General features: G+C 42.6%; 1 protein-coding gene and 1 long non-coding RNA gene across 2 annotated transcripts; one reads left to right on the plus strand and one right to left on the minus strand.

The window, feature by feature from the left end:
• Positions 1–2,066: 2,066 nt before the first annotated feature.
• LOC138948728 (uncharacterized) lies at positions 2,067–4,439 on the minus strand. Its single transcript, XR_011450070.1, has 2 exons — positions 3,285–4,439; positions 2,067–2,892 (listed from the first exon to the last, which is right to left on the minus strand). It is a non-coding gene; the product is annotated as an uncharacterized lncRNA (long non-coding RNA).
• Positions 4,440–11,420: 6,981 nt separating this feature from the next.
• Positions 11,421–18,200, plus strand: LOC138948729 (uncharacterized). The gene is made up of 3 exons (XM_070320333.1): positions 11,421–11,548; positions 12,455–12,819; positions 13,883–18,200. The coding sequence occupies exons 2-3, from the start codon at positions 12,489–12,491 to the stop codon at positions 14,053–14,055; spliced, it is 504 nt and encodes a 167-aa protein (XP_070176434.1). The 5' UTR covers positions 11,421–11,548; positions 12,455–12,488; the 3' UTR covers positions 14,056–18,200.
• The last annotated feature ends 3,708 nt before the right edge of the window (positions 18,201–21,908 follow it).

Raw genomic sequence — 21,908 nt, forward strand, 5'->3', positions numbered from 1 at the left:
GAGTGGGACGTCTCCAGGAGGGTTGATGGCACGGGCTTTTCGGGTCTGTCTCATCAATTCAGCGGCGGTGGTTCTGCTGGCCTCGCACATCTTGGCGCCTTTGTGGATGGAGGAGCGCCAGGTGGCACGATCCAGTGCAGATTTCTCCCACGTGTCAGGGTTGATGGAAAACGCTTTCAGTGAGGCTTTGAGAGTGTCTTTGAAGCGTTTCTTCTGTCCTCCGTGGGACCGCTGGCCCTGTTGCAGCTCGCCATAGAACAGTCTTTTGGGCAGTACATAGTACTGCGGTACAGTATAGTATACATGCATTTTGTGTTTTTTATTTTTATTTTTTATTAATATAACTTATCAGCTAAGTATCACAATTTTTTTTTCTTTGAAATGTAATTAAACAAGTCGCGTAAGGCGAAAATACAATATTTAGTCAAGTAGCTGTCGAACTCACAGAATGAAACTGAACGCAATGCCATTTTTCAGCAAGACCGTATACTCGTAGCATCGTCAGTCCACCGCTCATGGCAAAGGCAGTGAAATTGACAAGAAGAGCGGGATAGTAGTTGCGCTAAGAAGGATAGCACGCTTTTCTGTACCTCTCTTTGTTTTAACTTTCTGAGCGTGTTTTTAATCCAAACATATCATATCTATATGTTTTTGGAATCAGGAACCGACAAGGAATAAGATGAAAGTGTTTTTAAATTGATTTGGACAATTTAATTTTGATAATAATTTTTATATATTTAATTTTCAGAGCTTGTTTTTAATCCAAATATAACATATTTATATGTTTTTGGAATCAGCAAATGATGGAGAATAAGATAAACGTAAATTTGGATCGTTTTATAAATTTTTATTTTTTTTTACAATTTTCAGATTTTTAATGACCAAAGTCATTAATTAATTTTTAAGCCACCAAGCTGAAATGCAATACCGAAGTCCGGGCTTCGTCGAAAATTACTTGACCAAAATTTCAACCAATTTGGTTGAAAAATGAGGGCGTGACAGTGCCGCCTCAACTTTCACGAAAAGCCGGATATGACGTCATCAAAGACATTTATCAAAAAAATGAAAAAAACGTTCGGGGATTTCATACCCAGGAACTCTCATGTCAAATTTCATAAAGATCGGTCCAGTAGTTTAGTCTGAATCGCTCTACACACACACACACACACAGACACACAGACACACAGACACACACACACACACGCACATACACCACGACCCTCGTTTCGATTCCCCCTCGATGTTAAAATATTTAGTCAAGTTTTGACTAAATATAACAAGTCGCGTAAGGCGAAAATACAATATTTAGTCAAGTAGCTGTCGAACTCACAGAATGAAACTGAACGCAATGCAACGCAGCAAGACCGTATACTCGTGGTCCACCGCTCACGGCATAGGCAGTGAAATTGACAAGAAGAGCGGGGTAGTGGTTACGCTATGCTGCATAGCACGCTTTTCTGTACCTCTCTTCGTTTTAACTTTCTGAGCGTGTTTTTAATCCAAACATATCATATCTATATATGTTTGGAATCACCCAATAAACATGCCAGAACTGGGCCACTGCTGGCGTTTTGATGGCAATGCCAGTTGCCAGAACTACTGCCATCAAAGGCCCACCTATGGCCCAATGCTGGCATATTACCCGTATGCACATTGGCAAATTGATGGGCCATCACTGGCAAGCCAGCACTTTGCCAGCAAAAACCCATCATTTATTTGCTGGCTTTTTGATGGCTTGCCATCATTTTTCCAGCAATTTGCCAGCAATTTGCCAGCAAAAACCCATCATTTATTTGATGGCTTTTTGATGGCTTGCCATCATTTTGCCATCATTTTGCCAGAATTTTGCCAGCAAAAACCCATCATTTATTTGATGGCTTTTTGATGGCTTGCCATCATTTTGCCATCATTTTGCCAGAATTTTGCCAGCAAAAACCCATCATTTATTTGATGGCTTATTGATGGCTTGCCATCAAAAACCCAGCATTTTGCCAGCATTTCGCCAGCATTTTGCCAGCATTTTGCAGGTTTTTAGTTCCATATAAAAAAAAACTTTTTTCCATATATTTTCCGTTAATGGCCCTTTACCTGCTGAAATTACCGGGCCACAACTGGCCCGGCAAAATGCCATATTTCTGTCTTTACCATTGCCAGCAAAATGCCAATAAGTTGCAGGAAATATACCAATACCACTGATTCGGATAGAATGACGGCTCTATTCATGTACTCGATCTGCACAGTCTTGTTAGCCCATAGATGGTTGTTAGAAGTCTATAAATATGCTTTGTTTTGTCATTTTTTACTGTGAATGTAATAACAATAACAAAACACAGCACATCAATGGACTTTTCAACCCATGCTGGCGGCAAGACGTGCGCAAATAAAGCAAAGGGCAATGCTGTCAAGCTGTACATTAGCAATATGCATATGCGTAATTATCAAATTCATCAGTAAAATGCAATTGAAATGCTAATCACATTTGTCGTGTAACTTATCTGGCAAGTAAAGGCAGTGGTTTTGACAGAATATCGTCATCAACGCAGTTATAGCGGGCACAACAACAATACAGTAATATATATTAAAAACAAAACAAATGTAAAGCTTCCAAACAGCAACGACTCATTACGAAACATTACAGAAACGTACGCTTTGTTTTCAGTTGCTCACTGTTTTATTTTATTTGTACAGCGTTCTAAATTTCACACTCGAGACATGATGACCAAAGGCAGGAATGTTTCTTGTTCACTTCCCAGTAAACCTCCGTAGGATTGTCTTGATTCTGTCATTTCTCTGTTCGCATCCGCAACGTTGAGATAACGCTTCTTTTCTTTGTCCTGACGTCGTAGCCTACGGTAAGCCATTGAAACTCTCAAGTCCTCCTGCCGTTCACCTCTTGAAACATGAAAGCAAACGAGTTTTGTTGGTTTTAATTCATTATTCCATATCACACACACACACACACACACACACACACACACACACACACACACACACACACACACACACACGCACACACACAACCAAACAACCAAACAAACGCAAGCATACACGCAGGCATGCAAGCAAACAGCACACGCACGCACGCACGCGCGCGCGCTCACACACACACACGCGCACACACACACACACACACACACACACACACACACACACACACACACACATACACACACAGAGGCATTCTCACAGAGAGGACGACTTCTTGTAATCTATCATATTTTCTGAACTGACTAAAATGCCAAGCAAAAGTAAGGGGTCAACAGGAATATGTATTTTGATCTAACCTGCGAAGCTTACGTTGTCTCGGACAGCTCTCTTGCGTTTCTCTCAGGAACTGAGACCCAGGCGAGCTGCATCTTGTCCAGTTGGGCAGTCAGACACTTGCACAAATCTTTGTCCTGGAGTGAATAGACACATACTCAATGTCAACATTCACAAGATGCAATTTGTTTGGTTACAAGTAAGCTTATGGTAATGCCTATGGTGCTTTTCTTTTGACAGAGACAAAACAAACTCAATCACACAAAGAAAGGAAAAAGGCACACACACACACACACACACACACACACACACACACACACACACACACACACACACACAACCGCGCGCGCGGGCGCACACACACACACACACACACACACAACCGCGCGCGCGGGCGCACACACACACACACACACACACGCGCGTGCGCGCGCAGATTCTTTCTTACAGAGAGGACGACTTCTTAAAGTCTATTATATTTTGCGAACTGACTCAAACGTCCAGCAGAAGAAAGTTGAAAAAAAGACCGACAACGGAGGAAAAGAACAAGAAGATACTAGATCTAACGCCGTTGCGACGACCTGCTCACACAACTGTTTGTGAAACTCACCACGCTTGCTTCTAGCCGGAGGAGATCGGACGCGTACTGAAATCGAAGAAGGTGCTTTGGAAATTCCTTGAAGTTGAATGCAAAACAAATAACCGGACATCTGCAGAACCACCGCGGGCCGGATTTAGTTGACAATGCGTCATCATCACGAGTGACGTCAAGATATTTCGACATTTGTTTGTACATTACGTCACTCCAAGTGAGAAAGTCATACCGCTGTGCTGTCGCAGATCTTCTTGCCAGCAATTATCCAGCATTGGCCCACTGCTGGCGTGCCAGCAAAAACCCACCTATAATTGCCAGCAAATCGCCACCTATGGCCCAATGCTGGCAAACAAGCACTGGGCCACCAATGGCGTGCCAACAGTGGGCCAATTAAGGCATTTTACTGGCCGACAATATTACTGGAATGCCAGAGATGGGCCAGTGATGGCAAGCCATAACTGGGCCTTTGTTGGCAAACCATAATTGGCCCAGTGTTGGTTTTTTTATGGCCAGCTTTACCAAACTTGCCAGCAAAAAGCCAGCAGTGGCCCAGTTCTGGCATGTTTATTGGGAAGATGCAATTTTTTTTAAATCGATTTCGGAAATTTAATTTTAATCATAATTCTTATTTTTAATTTTCAGAGCTTGTTTTTAATCCGAATATAACATATTTATATGTTTTTGGAATCAGCAAATGATGGAAAATAAGATAAACGTAAATGTGGATCGTTTTATAAATTTTTATTTTTTTTTACAATTTTCAGATTTTTAATGACCAAAGTCATTAATTAATTTTTAAGCCACCAAGCTGAAATGCAATACCGAAGTCCGGGCTTCGTCGAAGAGTACTTGACCAAAATTTCAACCAATTTGGTTGAAAAATGAGGGCGTGACAGTGCCGCCTCAACTTTCACGAAAAGCCGGATATGACGTCATCAAAGACATTTATCAAAAAAATGAAAAAAACGTTCGGGGATTTCATACCCAGGAACTCTCATGTCAAATTTCATAAAGATCGGTCCAGTAGAATCGCTATACACACACACAGACACACACACACACACACACGCACATACACCACGACCCTCGTTTCGATTCCCCCTCGATGTTAAAATATTTAGTCAAAACTTGACTAAATATAAAAACAACATTGTTTTTCAAATTTTGTTTTATATGACCAGTTGTGCATGTAAACGTGTTGCGTGTGTTTTTACCAGGTAGTCATACTGTACATACATATACGATTTATTATGTTTTGTGCGTGCGTGTGTGTGAATTAAGCCGTTTGTTGGAGATGACATTAGATATTTTCAAACTTGTTAACTGTGCATTTGCAATACTTTGTGCTCACACACACACACACACACACACACGCTCGCGCGCGCACACACACAAACACATGGGTGTGCACATATTCACACAGGAGAAAGGGAGAAGACTTTTGTAACGTCAGATTTACATAAGTATAGTTCGTTTTTGGCTCACGTAAGTGTAGCCTATGCGATCGTAACTTTGTCTGTCTGTGCGTGCGTGCGTGCGTGCGTATGTGCGTATGTGCGTGCGTGCGTGTGTATGTCTGTGGTAGAAACTCTAACATTTGAAGACGTCACATTACATTGACAACATTTGAAGACGTCACATTACATTGACGTCACATTATGACGTAAGAGGGTTAGACGTCACGCGAAGGAAGTACTGAAAGTCTCGGTCATTATTATTTTGAGCGGGCCGAGACTAGTTGGCAGTCGTGTCCCTGTAAGTAGGCTACATGCAGACAGACAGATCTAGATCTAGTGTCTCGCTTTCTTGCACAGTTTCACCTATGCTCTTTCTCTGTGTGTGTGTGTGTGTGTGTGTGTGTGTGTGTGTGTGTGTGTGTGTGTGTGTGTGTGTGTGTGTGTGTGTGTGTGTGTGTGTGTGTGTGTGTGTGTGTGTGTGTGTGTGTGTGTGTGTGTGTGTGTGTGTGTGTGTGTGTGTGTGTGAGTGTGTGTGTGTGTGTGTGTGTGTGTGTGTTTGTGTGTGTGTGTGACGGAGTGATTGAGTTTGTGTTACTGTTTGTCGATTTCTTACTGAGCCTTGATGGCTTCGCCTCTTGTTTGTAAACGGTTAGCATCAAATGTAAAATTAATATTTCATTAACGTTAGCTGGGAACGCTTCTCACAAAAAGTTTTCAAAAGAGAATTTAACAATTGCCTTAAAAGGTAGAGGATAAGGATAAGATTGTATATAGTCCTGTGAGGTTGCCCTCATGGAAATTCGGGCTGCTTTCTCCATGGGGAAAGCGAGCTGCCATACAGTATACGGCGATACTCACACATTTTTTTCCTGCATGCGTGTATTCATGTTTCCGAGCCCTGAGACTTTCGTTGTGAACTTGGATTCTTTATCGTGCGCATGCGTGCACGCGAGGGTGTCAGTTCGGCCACCGAGGAGAGTCTGCACGATGTTGACTCTGGGAAATAAATCCCTCGCCGAACGTGGCGATCGAACCCACGCCAGCGCCGCTATCGACTGAGCTATTTCCCGCCCGCCCGAAACGCTTATATAATGGTCTGCAGTGAAATTTTGAAACAATACCTTTTTTATGTTAAATTTAACGTTTGCCAAAATAATTCTTCATGTAGGATCAAGTGCAAAGTTCTTGGTTTGACCTGAAGTTGACTGAATTTTGCTGTGTGTAAAATATTGTTTCATTTAAATAATTTGACCGCCAATAGTAGGTGAACGTAACTGTAGAAATCTCAGGCGTATTCTAATGCCCAGCAAAATGCCATCAAAACAGCAGAACCAGCAACAACCCGATGATCACCAGCACCAGCAACAACAACCTGGTGACCTACAGCAGCAGCAACATGACGATCCACAGCAGAAGCAACATGAGGATCCACAGCAGCAGCAGCAACAAGAACCTAATTACCAACATCAACAAGAACCTGATGAACAACAGCAGCAGCAGCAAGAACCTGATGACCAACAGCAGCAGCAACAAGACTCTGATGAGCAACAGCAGCAGCAACAAAAACCTGATGACCAACAGCAGCAGCAACAAGAACCTGATGACCAACAGCAGCAGCAGAGACATGAAGATCAACCGCAGCAGTGTGGTGTGTCTTCGTCTTTTGTGGGTGCTCCTTGCGTGGGGCGCGCCTCTTCACAATGCACTAGTAGCAACAATGGTGTTCACCAGAAGCCCTTTCACCAGCAAAATGGATGCTATATGTGCAGTGGGAGGAGGTGTGTGTTGTGCGGGGGGCACTTGCAGGAGACGAGGACATTCCACAGTGTTGTTAATAGAGGTACACACAATATCAGAACTTTCATGTCCTGTGACACAACCAACTTGGTTTACCTAATTGACTGTGGCAAATGCAAAAAATGTCAGTATGTCGGCGAAACTGGACAGACACTTAAAAAACGTTTCTATGGCCACAGGCACAACATCAAACACTACAAAGATCATGCAGGACACACGGACAGTACATCAAAATATACACGAGAAGATACAATGGTCGCTAAACATTTTAATCTCCCTGGACATACACTGGCAGACATGCAATGCACAGCCATAGAAAAAATCCATGCAGAAGACATTGCTTTGAGAAAAAGAAGAGAAAGGTTCTGGAGACATCAGCTGCAGACCAATTTCCCTGACGGACTTAATGTGTTTGACTAATTGACTGTTGCTACCCTCTGTATTTGTTATTACGAGGCTGTTCGCGGATATAATGTTTGGATATTTTTCTATAATTATCCCTTTGTTGTTCGCAGCAGAGTACACAACGTCTTTTGACGCTATCAACAAGATAAACAGTGTCCTATGGCTATAAACTTATCAGCCTTGTAACATGTTAGCTCCCTGGATCGCATTCAACACCTGGAAGTATACATGTGTGTGTGTGCGTGTGGGAGTGAGTGTGCTCAAGTGTATGTGCTTGCAAACATATGACGTTTTACCTTTACTGCTTACTTTAGAGAGAGAGAGAGAGAGAGAGAGAGAGAGAGAGAGAGAGAGAGAGAGAGAGAGAGAGAGAGAGAGAGAGAACAATAGCAAATTTACACGTGTTTTATCTATTTTTAGAATGACGTCATTTGTATTCTTACGTAATTTCCTTTCTGTTTTTACGTCATCGTTTGTTTTGATTCCATTACATGATTACTGAAGAAGGAGTTTTCACTCCGAAATATTTATTTCATTTTGGTGTTTGGGTGTTATTTTTTTATTCTTATTTAAATAATTTGAGAGAGAGAGAGAGAGAGCGAGAGAGAGAGCGAGCGAGAGAGACAGAGACAGAGAAAGAGACAGACAGAGACAGAGACAGAGAGACAGAGAGAGACAGAGGGTTGTGGCATACAAGCATGACAAACAAGGTTTTTTTCAACTAGTCTTCACCCAGAGAGGCACCCCTATTCTAATCACATACGGTGTGTGAGTGAGTGTATGTGTGAGCGTATGTGTGTGTGTGTGAGTGTGTGTGTGTGTGTTTGTGAGTGAGTGTGTGTGAGGGTGTGTGTGTGAGCATGTGTGTGTGTGTGAGTGTGTTTGTGTGTGAGTGAGTGTATGTGAGTGTATGTGTGAGCGTATGTGTGAGGGTGTGTGTGTGTGTGTGTGTGTGTGTGTGTATGTGTGAGCGTATGTGTGTATGTGTTTGTGTGTGAGTGTGTTTGTGTTTGTGTGTGAGTGAGTGTATGTGTGAGCGTATGTGTGTGTGTGTGTGTGTGTGTGTGTGTGCTACATTTTTTCTGTGCGAGATACCCACCTTAGTAGATGGACCTAAATGTAGTATGACGATGAACGGAGTCACGACTCTGACGCAGAAGCTTTCTGCCAGAAGGTAACATTCTTTTAATTAATTAAAATGATTATGGAGCATTTTCGAGAAAATCGTTGAAACTTCGTCGTTAGTACTGTCTTTTTCGAATGTCTCCTGCAGTTTATATGATGTCTGTTTAAAGTTACAGCTTGTCGCCAGGACAATGGAACCCCCCTTTTAAGACCCCCCAATTTAAGACTCCCTCCCTTTTAAGACCCTGTTTTCTCAGACTTTCCGTTCATAATCTCTGTAAATATACCCCAATTTTAAGAAACTCACCTTTTTAAGACCTGATTTTCTCAGATCCTTGTGGGCTTAAAAGGGGGAGGGTGGGGGGAGGTACCACTGTATAATTTACGGGCTGTGCGTTGTGCTATCGAACTGCAGGAGTTGAGGTGGCGTGTAATTACCTCACTGATGGATTTATTGCTTTAGCACATCGTTTGCTAATTAGTTGAGAGAGAAGGCGAGAAATAAGGAGAGAGAGAGAGAGAGAGAGAGAGAGAGAGAGAGAGAGAGAGAGAGAGAGAGGCGGGAGAGAGAGAGGTTGGGAGAGAGAGAGAGAGACACGCACACACAGGAGGTATTACACACCGGTACGACCGAACTAAGGTATCAATAAATTACTGTTGTGCAGCGGGTTAAAGTATACCCTGATACCTCGGAGATATACCTTCACTTGGTCTGAACGACGTCACGTGACACTTTATATGGTGGAAGATAATGCTGTCGCTTATTTTCCACCCTCAGTTCGGTAAGACTGAAACGATGCTCAGTCACGGAAAGAACTATCCAAACTTGCAAGCACAGCCGCGGTTGTCCTGTAAGTTCCCGATCCATGTTAAACCCTCATCCTCAGAAGGAAAATAAGCGACAGCATTCTCTTCCACCATATAAAATGTCACGTGACGTCGTTCAGACCGAGTGAAGGTATATCTCCGAGGTATGAGGGTATACTTTAACCCGCTGCACAACAGTAATTTAACGTTACCTTATGTACGGTCCAACCGGTGTGCAATGGGTGCACACAGACTGAGAGAGAGAGAGAGAGAGAGAGAGAGAGAGAGAGAGGGGGTGACACGCACACACAGAGAAAGATAGGGAGAGAGAGAGAGAGAGAGAGAGAGAGAGAGAGAGAGAGAGAGAGAGAGAGAGGGAGAGAGACAGAGAGACAGAGAGAGAGGGAGCACTTGCACCTCGGTTCGACCGTACATAAGGTAACTTTTAATTCCTGTTGTGCAGCGGGATAAAGTATTCTCTCATACCTCGGAGATATACCTTCACTCGCTCGCAGCGACGTCACGTGACATTTTAGATGGTGGAAGAGAATGCTGTCGCTTATTTTCCTTCTGAGGATGAGGGTTTAACATGGATCGGGAACTTACAGGACAACCGCGGCTGTGGTTGCAATTTTGGATAGTTCTTTCCGTGAATGAGCATCGTTTTAGTCTTAACTGAACTCAGAAGGAAAATAAGCGACAGCATTCTTTTCCACCATCTAAAATGTCACGTGACGTCGCTGCGAGCGAGTGAAGGTATATCTCCGAGGTATGAGGGAATACTTTATCCCGCTACACAACAGGAATTTATTTTTAACTTCTCTTCGGTCGAACCGAGGTGCAATACACCCATTGCACACCGGTTGGCGTTACCTTATGTACGGTCCAACCGGTGTGCAATGGGTGCACACAGAGAAAGAAGGAGAGAGAGAGAGAGAGAGAGGGTGACACGCACACACAGAGAAAGATAGGGAGAGAGAGAGAGAGAGAGAGAGAGAGAGAGAGAGAGAGAGAGAGAGAGAGAGAGAAAGAGAGAGAGAGAGCACCCATTGCACACCGGTTGGCGTTACCTTATGTACGGTCCAACCGGTGTGCAATGGGTGCACACAGAGAAAGAAGGAGAGAGAGAGAGAGAGAGAGGGTGACACGCACACACAGAGAAAGATAGGGAGAGAGAGAGAGAGAGAGAGAGAGAGAGAGAGAGAGAGAGAGAGAGAAAGAGAGAGAGAGAGCACCCATTGCACACCGGTTGGCGTTACCTTATGTACGGTCCAACCGGTGTGCAATGGGTGCACACAGAGAAAGAAGGAGAGAGAGAGAGAGAGAGGGGGTGACACGCACACACAGAGAAAGATAGGGAGAGAGAGAGAGAGAGAGAGAGAGAGAGAGAGCAGAACCGAGAAAGAGAGAGAAAACAATGGAGAGGGTGAGAGAGCACCCATTGCACCTCGGTTCGACCGTACATAAGGTAACTTTTAATTCCTGTTGTGCAGCGGATAAAGTATTCTCTCATACCTCGGAGATATACCTTCACTCGCTCGCAGCGACGTCACGTGACATTTTAGATGGTGGAAGAGAATGCTGTCGCTTATTTTCCTTCTGAGGATGAGGGTTTAACATGGATCGGGAACTTACAGGACAACCGCGGCTGTGGTTGCAATTTTGGATAGTTCTTTCCGTGAATGAGCATCGTTTTAGTCTTAACTGAACTCAGAAGGAAAATAAGCGACAGCATTCTTTTCCACCATCTAAAATGTCACGTGACGTCGCTGCGAGCGAGTGAAGGTATATCTCCGAGGTATGAGGGAATACTTTATCCCGCTGCACAACAGGAATTTATTTTTAACTTCTCTTCGGTCGAACCGAGGTGCAATACCGAGAGAGAGAGAGAGAGAGAGAGAGAGAGAGAGAGAGAGAGAGAGAGAGAGAGAGAGAGAGAGAGAGAGAGAAGAGAGAGAGAGAGAGAGAAAGAGAGAGAGAGAGAGAGAGAGAGAGAGAGAGAGAGAGGGTGACAGCAGCAGCCATCTGTAAGACACAGGTGTGGGTCATGTGAGGCATGTTGTCAAAAAGCGCAGTAGGTGGGCTGACGTCTAACAAGCAGGTAAGCACTAACTCCACTGTTGTGTGACCGATAGAGAATACTACATGGCTTTCTGTGTCGTTTCAGATTTACACGAGTTGCTCTTTTAAATATTGAACTGCGAGCGAAATGGCCATCATTTGCAGTGAAAAGTCAGGTCCCTGCCAGACTAGTTTGAAAGGACCTCATTTACATCATATACTAACGTGTGAATTGAACGATATTGTTATCTCATGGGTGGTCTCTCTCTCACGTATGTAGGATGAAATATAGATGCACACATATTTGAGTGTAACTATTTGTGTTTAGAATCGAATGTAAGTTGAAGAACATCGTGATAGAACTTTAAGAAAATTGTTTCAAAATATTGAGCCGACGAGACTGAGAGACACCGTGGCATAGTGTTGAAACGGAGGCAGAACATGGTGAGAAACTGGTGTTTTCATTTGGATTTCAATTAAGTCTGTAATCAGCATTTTCATTTTTTTTCTTCTTCTTCGTTCATGGGCTGAAACTCCCACGTTCACTCATGTTTTTACGCGTGGGTTTTTACGCGTGGGTTGTTACGCTATTCAGGCAGCATACGCCGATTTAGGGGGAGCATTTTCACGATTAAGGGATATAACCATCTGTTGTGCTGATGATGGAGACATCGTTCTTGAATTTGATAAAACAAAGGACAATAAAGCAAAATCGTGGTTAGATAGTTCTTTTCTTTTCATTTTTAATAACAATGAAAATGACAATACTAATTCTTTATTTAACGAGGGTACTAGATTTAAGAAGTGATCTGCCTTTTTTTTTTGTTTTTGCATCTAGCCCTCGCCCTAAAGAGGGACTAACTAAAAAAAAAAAAGTTCATAACAAGGGTACAAAGAGCAATGTTGACGCCTTTTCCGTATCTGCGTGTTTCTCAACCTGTTCCAGACAGCATGGCAGTGTCAGCAGTGGTGACGGCGGCATGGCTGACGATAGTGACGATGGTTTTCACGACAACATGCCTACCCCTCCCCGTCCCCTCCCCCCCAACAACACCACTACTCCACCCCCGCTCCGCTGCCGGACGTTCGAGGGGGACATCATCAGCGCCACTCAAGACGACCCTGTCCTGACTCGCGACGATTTCCCCTCCTGCACGGAGTGCTTCTGTGAGGACACCCAGTACGATGACGACGACGGGGAGGAGGAGGGGGGCTTGGCGGAGGCAGTGTGTATCGTTGGGGACTGTCTGGCCCCGCGCTGTGTGGACCCTGTGGTGGAGGAGGGGGAGTGCTGTCCCCAGTGTCCGAACGGTCAGTACTGATACAGGGCGTGTCTCGGGGTAGGGGTGGGTGTTTGGAGTTGGGGGGGGGGGGGGGTTGGGGGCGGGGGAGGGAGGGGGGGGTTGGTGGTCGTGTGCTTGTTGTTGTTGTTGTTGTTGTTTGTGTATATATGTGGTTTTTTGTGCTAGATTATTTTACGTATGTGGTTGTTGTTTATGAAATGTAAGCTAATAATGCTTGTATTTTATTTTTTATGAGGAAACTTTGTATATGTAAAATGTTAACTTTTAAAATCCAATTTTTTGTAAAGCGCCATGAGACTTATCTGGCGGTGACTAACAGCGCTACAGAAGAATGTTTTTATCATCATGTGTATACATGTGCGTACGTGCTTGCATTCGTGGCACAAGCGTGTGTAATAGCGTGCGTGCTTGTGAGTACGTGCGGGCATGACTTTCGTACGTGCTAGTGTGTGCGCACCTGCTTGCGTGCGTTTGAGCGTGCTTGAAACTGTGTTTGTTTGCTTGCGTGCATGAGTACAGGTGCATGTGTCAGGTGTCTATCGATGTCAGTTTCTGGGCCTCGGGATGAGTATGTGGTTTAATTATTCTCCAGAGCTGTGTACCGGCGGTGGAAACTATGTTACGAAGGTGATATTTCTTTACTTAACTGAGGCATTTCAACCATACAAATTGATTTCATCAATAAGAACTGGTTCCACATAATATATCCTTTGCCTGCAGATAAAGAATTAGAAATACTTGAACATTTTGTTTGTCTACGTTCAGAAAATGTCACGGGTTTTTAAGTACATAATTATGTCAACTTCGTAACATGGAAACCAAAGGTTGTATGACATGGATTTGAACACTATAACAATTAATTTTTTTAAAGATAAAAATAGATAGGCCTACTATGTTTTTTTCTTGCATGTCTGTATCATTACCTACCAGGAGTTGAACTGAAATAAAAGTAAAAAGAATACATTCTTGTTGCAATTTAGTATACGTTATTATCATTTAAAGGACTGAAAATACTTGTCACAAAATGGTACTTAGCTATGGAGAATAACCCATATGCACTCGTTGACCAGGTGAGAACTGCTACATCAGGCAGCCGCGGCCCAAGAAAAAGCGCCCACGGGTGATCCCCATGGGTCGTGACGTCAGGAAGGGGTCGACAGAGGTGTGCCGCTGTTCTCCTGACGAGCTGATGTTTGGCGAGCCCTACAACACGGTGGCCGTGTGTGAGAAATGTTTCACCTAGCTCTACAACCACACAGCCAGCACAGGTCTCTCCTTCCTGAACTCCTCCCCCCCCCCCCCCCCCCCCCATGCTACTACTTGACACAGATGTCCAGTCAGCGATCCACTTTATGTCAACAGTTCTAATAAAATGTTCTGTCCTTAGATCTTTCTCTCCACTTGTGGCTCTCTGAATGACGTCGTGCAGTTGTGGCTCTCTGAATGACGTCATGCAGTTGTGGCTCTCTGAATGACGTCATGCAGTTGTGGCTCTCTGAATGACGTCATGCAGTTGTGGCTCTCTGAATGACGTCATGCTGTTGTGGCTCTCTGAATGACGTCATGCAGTTGTGGCTCTCTGAATGACGTCATGCTGTTGTGGCTCTCTGAATGACGTCATGCTGTTGTGGCTCTCTGAATGACGTCATGCAGTTGTGGCTCTCTGAATGACGTCATGCTGCTGTGGCTCTCGGAATGACGTCATGCTGTTGTGGCTCTCGGTATGACGTCATGCTGTCGTGGCTCTCTGAATGGCGTCTTGCTGTTGCAAGCGTCTGCTTCTTGTTCGGAAACACCTATGGTAGTGACTAAATATGATATGATGCCGTTTTTGCACCGATTCTAGTAGGTTCCTCCGTCTTCATTTTGACTCACGAGCATTCTCCCGGTCCGATTGTAAGCTTAATTCCGTGTTTCTTTGGCTCTTCTGTGGTTTGCCGTTTGAAGAATGAACAATCTGTTTGAGATGTCTGCTTTGTTTCGGCGCACACACCCAAACTCACGCACATGCGCACACATGCATTTACGTACACATATACACACACATGCATTCACGTACATACACACACACACACACACACACGCGAGCGCGCACGCAAACACACACACACATACACACACACACACACACACACAAGATAAATATTCACCCAAAGTTTATTTCACGTTATAAGGTATAATCAAGTTGTAGACACCTGCACGGATGATGACACTATGACGTAAACAGCGGCTTCTGCCGGACATGACGTCAAAAGGCCGCCATGACATAATTATGACACATCAAATCTGCTTTAGACACTATTCAGAGTAGCAAAACAAATTGCATGTTTTCAAGGTACAGATGTAGACATAAACCGAACAATACACGGATGAAAATCCCAAACAGCAACACATTGAGTTGATTTCAAAAATGAAACGAAGATTACAAAGAATAAAATTCAAAAATGTTGTACTTTGAGTTCGTTTCATTAGATTACATACCACATGACATCGTGTTCAGTACACAGAAAGTGCACGTGCGCTGTCGATGTTCGTACAGTTAGCAAACTTTTGTCGCTTTCGTGAAATCACATCATCCCAATTTGCAAAGTAAATGTCGAGTATAGGCAGCAAAAAAAAAGAAACAACACAAAAATTCTTGTTTTGTTGAGGTACGTCTTATCTAGGTTAACCGATTTCGAGTTGTTTTTGGCAATTGTTGGCTGCGGTGTCTCTCTGCACATTGCACATAGAAAGTGTACAAGGTAAAATATTGATGCAATATTCTTGGCATACAAGACAGGCGTGGACCTACTATTCCACTTAAATATACAGTCCTTCCAGTTCAAACCATTATGCCAACCATCACAGATGAGTCCATACTTTAACATGCGACAAGAGCATCTTTCAACTGGAACACATGCCAAAAACCAACACAGATGTGTCCATACTTTAACATGCGACAAGAGCATCTTTCAACTGGAACACATGCCAAAAACCAACACAAATGTGTCCATACTTTAACATGCGACAAGAGCATCTTTCAACTGGAACACATGCCAAAAACCAACACAAATGTGTCCATACTTTAACATGCGACAAGAGCATCTTTCAACTGGAACACATGCCAAAAACCAACACAGATGTGTCCATACTTTAACATGCGACAAGAGCATCTTTCAACTGGAACACATGCCAAAAACCAACACTATGTCCATACTTTAACATGCGACAAGAGCATCTTTCAACTGGAACACATGCCAAAAACCAACACAGATGTGTCCATACTATAACATGCGACAAGAGCATCTTTCAACTGGAACACATGCCAAAAACCAACACAGATGTGTCCATACTTTAACATGCGACAAGAGCATCTTTCAACTGGAACACATGCCCAAAACCAACACGGATGTGTCCATACTTTAACATGCGACAAGAGCATCTTTCAACTGGAACACATACCAAAAACCAAAAGCCTGGCTGAGCGCGTTCTGTGCACATTTGGAATTAGGATTTGGATTTAGGCATGGTGACACTGGTTTCAAATTCAACTACAAAATAATCATAATCATAATAATAATAATAATAATAATAATAATAATAATATAATAAAAAAATAATCATAATTAAAATAATAATAACAGTTTATATAGCGCGAACCACAGTAATATATGCTCTCGGCTCTTTACATATTAACTATGAATAAGAACATACTATTTATCATCACATCAAATACCATATACAGCGGCACTCGCCTAAACGAAACACGCTTAAGCAAAAAACTCGGATATCTGAAACCAAAACCAATTCCCCGCCAGACCCCCCTCTTTGTAAGACTATTTCTAATTCGGATAAGCCAAACTCTGTCAAAAAATAGCTAACTCAAACACGGACATCTCAAACGTGATTTTGACAGATAAGCCAAACTCTAAACACTGTCGGAGAGACATCTTTTTACATTTAGTCAAGTTTTGACTAAATGTTTTAACATAGAGGGGGAATCGAGACGAGGGTCGTGGTGTCTGTGTGTGTGTGTCTGTGCGTGTGTGTGTGTGTGTGTAGAGCGATTCAGACTAAACTACTGGACCGATCTTTATGAAATTGTACATGAGAGTTCCTGGGTATGATATCCCCGGAACTGTTTTCTTTTTTTCGATAAATACCTTTGATAACGTCATATCCGGCTTTTTGTAAAAGTTGAGGCGGCACTGTCACACCCTCATTTTTCAATCAAATTGATTGAAATTTTGGTAAAGCAATCTTCGACGAAGGCCGGACTTTGGTATTGCATTTCAGCTTGGTATCAAATGAGTTTGGTCATTAAAAATCGGAAACTTGTAATTAAAATTATTTTTTTTATTAAACGATCCAAAATTACGTTTATCTTATTCTTCATCATTTTCTGATTCCAAAAACATACAAATATGTTATATTCGGATTAAAAACAAGTTTTGAAAATTAGAAATATAAAAATTATGATTAAAATTAAACTTTTGAAATCGATTTAAAAGTCATCTTATTCCTTGTCCGTTCCTGATTCCAAAAACATATAGATATGATATGTTTGGATTAAAAACACGTTCAGAAAGTTAAAAAGAATAGAGATATAGAAAAGCGTGCTATCCTCCTCAGTGCAACCGCTACCGCGCTTTTCTGGATTGTTAATTTCACTGCCTTTGCCACGAGCGGTGGACAGACGATGCTACGAGTGTACGTTCTTGCGGAAAAAAATGCAATGCGTTCAATTTCATTCTGTGAGTTCGACTGAGCTTGACTAAATGTTGTATTTTCGCCTTACGCGACTTGTTTATTTTTCCTTGAAAAACACGTTAGGAAGTTAAACATATTTCCTCACGGCTATAATTATCCTACGGAAACGAACACGTCACCTGTTTTTGAGTATGCGGGGAAACTGATGACGTGTGCCACATTGACCAAGAAATACACGTGTCACGTGATGCGACGTTGAAATCCTTGCGGCTGCCAGCATGTTCCAAACAACTGTTGCAGTGTTCATAAACGAGTGGCTCTCATACAAACCTCTTTTTCCAATCGAAGGAAGAGATCTTAGTGAAGAGCAAATCTACCTGAGGAATGTATGTGCTCATTTTGAGCGAGTGGTGAAGATCAAACCACAATAAACATGCAGCGAAACAAACCATTTGCCTACAATCTATGTTTACGGAGATTTGATCTTCATTCATGACCACAGAGACAAAATGTCTAATTTTGTTTCTTTTCTTTCTTTAATGGAGAGGGTTTCATTAAACATTACTTGGCATCCTTTTAACAAATGCGTAGTTGCTTGTGGAATCTTTGGTTTTGTTTCTGAGATGTGTCACTGTTTTCACCATTTATTTTTACAGTTCGCTTTGAGGTATTAATAAAGCTCCACTGAAGAAAGCACTTGTAGCTTGTCACTGTTTTGATCTTATTCATTTAAAAACACACACACACACACACACACACACACACACCACGGAGAGAGAGAGAGAGAGAGAGAGAGAGAGAGAGAGAGAGAGAAAGAAACATTCCAAGTGATTTTACAACTTAACCTGGAAAAAAAACTTGCTTAAGCCGAACTGCAGGGTAATTTCTCGAGAAAGGTTTGGCTTATCCGAACTCGGATATGCACAAACTCGGATAAGCGAAATGATTTGTCATTCCCCGGGCGAGTTCGGCTTTAGCGTGTTTGACTGTATATACATTCTAGCAAAATAACGTAACAGTAAACTTACAACAACACATTAGCACCGTATGGACAAATCCCAAATTTCACTGAAAGTATCCAGGCCATTGCATTCTGGTATGTGTTCAAGTTGAAAGGTGTTCTCATCTTGGACAAAGGCTGATACAATGGCTGATATGAGAAGAAAAATACCTTCCACAAAAAGAAATAAAAGATTGTTGCAAACCCGCCCTGATGTTCTCACATTTTTGGAGGCCTTGAAAGGGGGTACCACTGTACGAGGAATATGTGAGTTGTTCCACACAGCTTGGTACTGTGAATCTCCATGTTACGTGAGTGATATTTTGATTCTTAACTCATTGTCTCCCAGGTACGGATATATCCGTACTCTATCTGACCCGGTGTAACACGAAATTTTTACTCCACGAAAACTTTACTCCGGAGTAAATATTTCGTACGAAATTCTTACTCCGAGTACACTTTTCGTACGAGAAAAGAACTCCACATGGCACGAAAAAATTACTCCCTCCACGAAATTTTTACTCCCCATTTTTTTTTACTTCCAGTAAAAATATCGTATGCAAAAATGGGATGCGGGCGAAGGGATAATGCCAATAAGTGATCTCGCGCACACGAATGTCGCGCTACCCTCCTTCCACCCCTTTTACCACCAAGACTAACAGGGGACAAGGGAGTAACAATTTCGTACACCTTGTGTTTGGGTGAAGTAATTTATTCGTCAGGGGAGTAACATTTTTGTACGAAATGTTTACTCGGAACTCACCTGTCTTGGGGAGTAATTTTCTCGTGAAATGGGGGAGTGCCTTTTTCGTAAAGGGAGTAACTTTTTCGTACGAAATGTTTACTCCGGAGTAAAAATCTCGTGGGAGTAATTTTCTCGTGTTACACCAGTACGGATATATCCGCTCAGACTGTTAGCTTCAGTCGCTTCCTGTAACGTCCATCTAACGCATGCATTCCAGCGTGTTGATACACAGTTACTACACAGTTACTACAATTCTGAGTGACCTGCTGCAGCACAACTGGTCTCGGTTAAACCAAACTTGGTCAACGTAGGTGGGGTAGAAAGTGTTCGAGGCAAATCAAAACATCACGTATTTATGAAAATGTATAAACATACGAAGCGTCGGCAGTAAGATCATTGTACGCGAAGAAACCCGGTCACGGAGTCGACATGCAAACCGTTTCCAGCATAAAAGGTAAGTTGTTCTATTTTGGATGACATTTTAATATCAGAGGTAAACGACTTCTCGACTTATAAAGAATCTTTCGGTGCAAATATTCAACAAAAAAATAACATCAGTAACAAAAACAATATGCCATTTGTATGACTCGTTTGTTTGCTCCTTTCTTTGTGTGACAAGGGAGACTACCGTCGCCCTTCACAGCAGACTCTGCAGAGTTGTTGGCCTTTCCAGCTATTTAGAGCTCGCCGGATTGTAGAGTTCTGTTTGTGATGGGGTCTGGCGGCTTCTGTCTCTCTGTATGTTCTTGGTTTCCTTTTGCGTAACCATATCAGTTTTTCTAGGGCTTAGAAATAAGCTCGAAAATTCTCAATACGGTTTGATTGGACTTCGCCTCCAGAGGTGATTGTTGTGTTTCGGCGCTCGGTTACACTTGTTAGCAATCATGTGCACCACAACATATTAATTTTGTGTGCAGGCCGGCTTTTGCATGAAATGAAAGCATTCCTGCACAACGACAATTTTATCATCATCACTAAGACACTCACCCAAAAGGTATTGTTTACAAACAGGAATTCGTGTAGTGTCAGTTTTCTTCGCAACAACAAAACAAAATAAACAAACACTAAAAATGACGCAGATGCAAAAACGAAAGAGATCGATTTCGATGTAAATGAGTAGCTCTTATAAGTTGAAGGCTGCAAACGGCGTCTTCGCAATGTCCATGCCCGTACAATCTGTGACCACAGGGAATAAAAAAAATACAGTCACACCTGTCTGAAACGACCACCCAAAGGACTGATTCTAAAGTGGTCGTTATACTACAAAGTATACAACTTGTCGGGGGATCCTTTGGTGTCATCGTTGTGGGTAGGTGGTCGCTTACAAAAGGTGGTCGCCATGGCAGGTTCGTTTGTACAATAGTACATTTCAACATTTTGGAGATTGTGATGAGAAAAATGTAAAGTTATAATAAATAATACCGAAAATAATTGTGTTAACATGAATAAAGTAGTGAGCATTCTGAAATCTATGTCTCAAGTCAATTTGGTGTTCAGTTTAGTACCTTTCCCTATAGCGGGTCGTTTGCATTATGTTGTCACTACGATCGCCTGAGTGATGGGTCGGGGAAAAACATACATGTACACGTGTACGTATAGTCTGTTTGAGGGGCAAGCGGTAAACGTGTTGTTGGTTTTTGTATTTTAATAAAAAATCAACACTTTCACACAGTTGTTCAGCACGGTTAGTTCTATCTGGTGTTAAGTGCTACTCTTAATCGTTTAAACATGTTGAGTTAAACGACCAAAAATGGGTAAATTTCTGCAGCGGAGGAGCCTTATTGTCGCTCCACACTGACTTCTCCAGCCAGTCGGGTGTGCCGAGTGCACGTTTTTCACACCTGTCAAGTTCTGTTTCACTGAATTCCTGGGACATGTTATCAGACTGAGACGGCGAAAGCTTTGACCCAGTTTGAACTCTGGCTGACCCCCCGAAATCGGCGTATGCCGCCTGAATGGCGGGGTAAAAACGGTCATACACGTAAAAATCCACTCGAGCTAAAAAAACAAAACAAAAAAAACCATGAGTGAACGTGGGAGTCTAAGCCCATGAACGAAGAAGAAGAAGAAGAAGAAGAACTCTGGCTGAGATTTTTTTAAAGAAGAAAAAAGGTCTGTATACTACACCAGCGTGTGGGGCGATCGAGGTTACTGAGCCTTTGTAATGTTACGTCAATATCTCCCGTGGGACACGGACGGACGTTTCTCGCCCAGTTAACATTCGGTTTGATAATGTATGAGCGGGAACGTTTTAAGGAGCACGAGAGTTCAAACGAATATATATTAAAATGCGACGTTGAGCATGCTTCTTGGGTATAAATTTGACGATGTTTCCTCTTAAACTGTCAAAATGTACGTGTACAGGGCCCAAACCATGAAAGCTGGAAACAAGTCATGTCAACAGAAGATATTACTAATCGTCCTGTCCTGAACAACTTTTCAACTTAAGTACTACATAAGAGTTGCTTTGAACTTTCTTACTAAATAAAACCGTCTACAACCTGCCCCTCAGCCAGATTACTATAAAGTTCACTATAATACAATACAGCAAATCAACAGAGCTGGTCCCCAATGGACGAAGTCTGTGGGACATGAAGAACCATCAACAACAATACAGTGGCTCCCCCTTTTAAGATCCCCCTATTCCGACTTATGACTA

The sequence above is a fragment of the Littorina saxatilis genome, linkage group LG15 (assembly GCF_037325665.1).
Source record: "Littorina saxatilis isolate snail1 linkage group LG15, US_GU_Lsax_2.0, whole genome shotgun sequence".
Lineage (NCBI taxonomy): Eukaryota > Metazoa > Mollusca > Gastropoda > Littorinimorpha > Littorinidae > Littorina > Littorina saxatilis.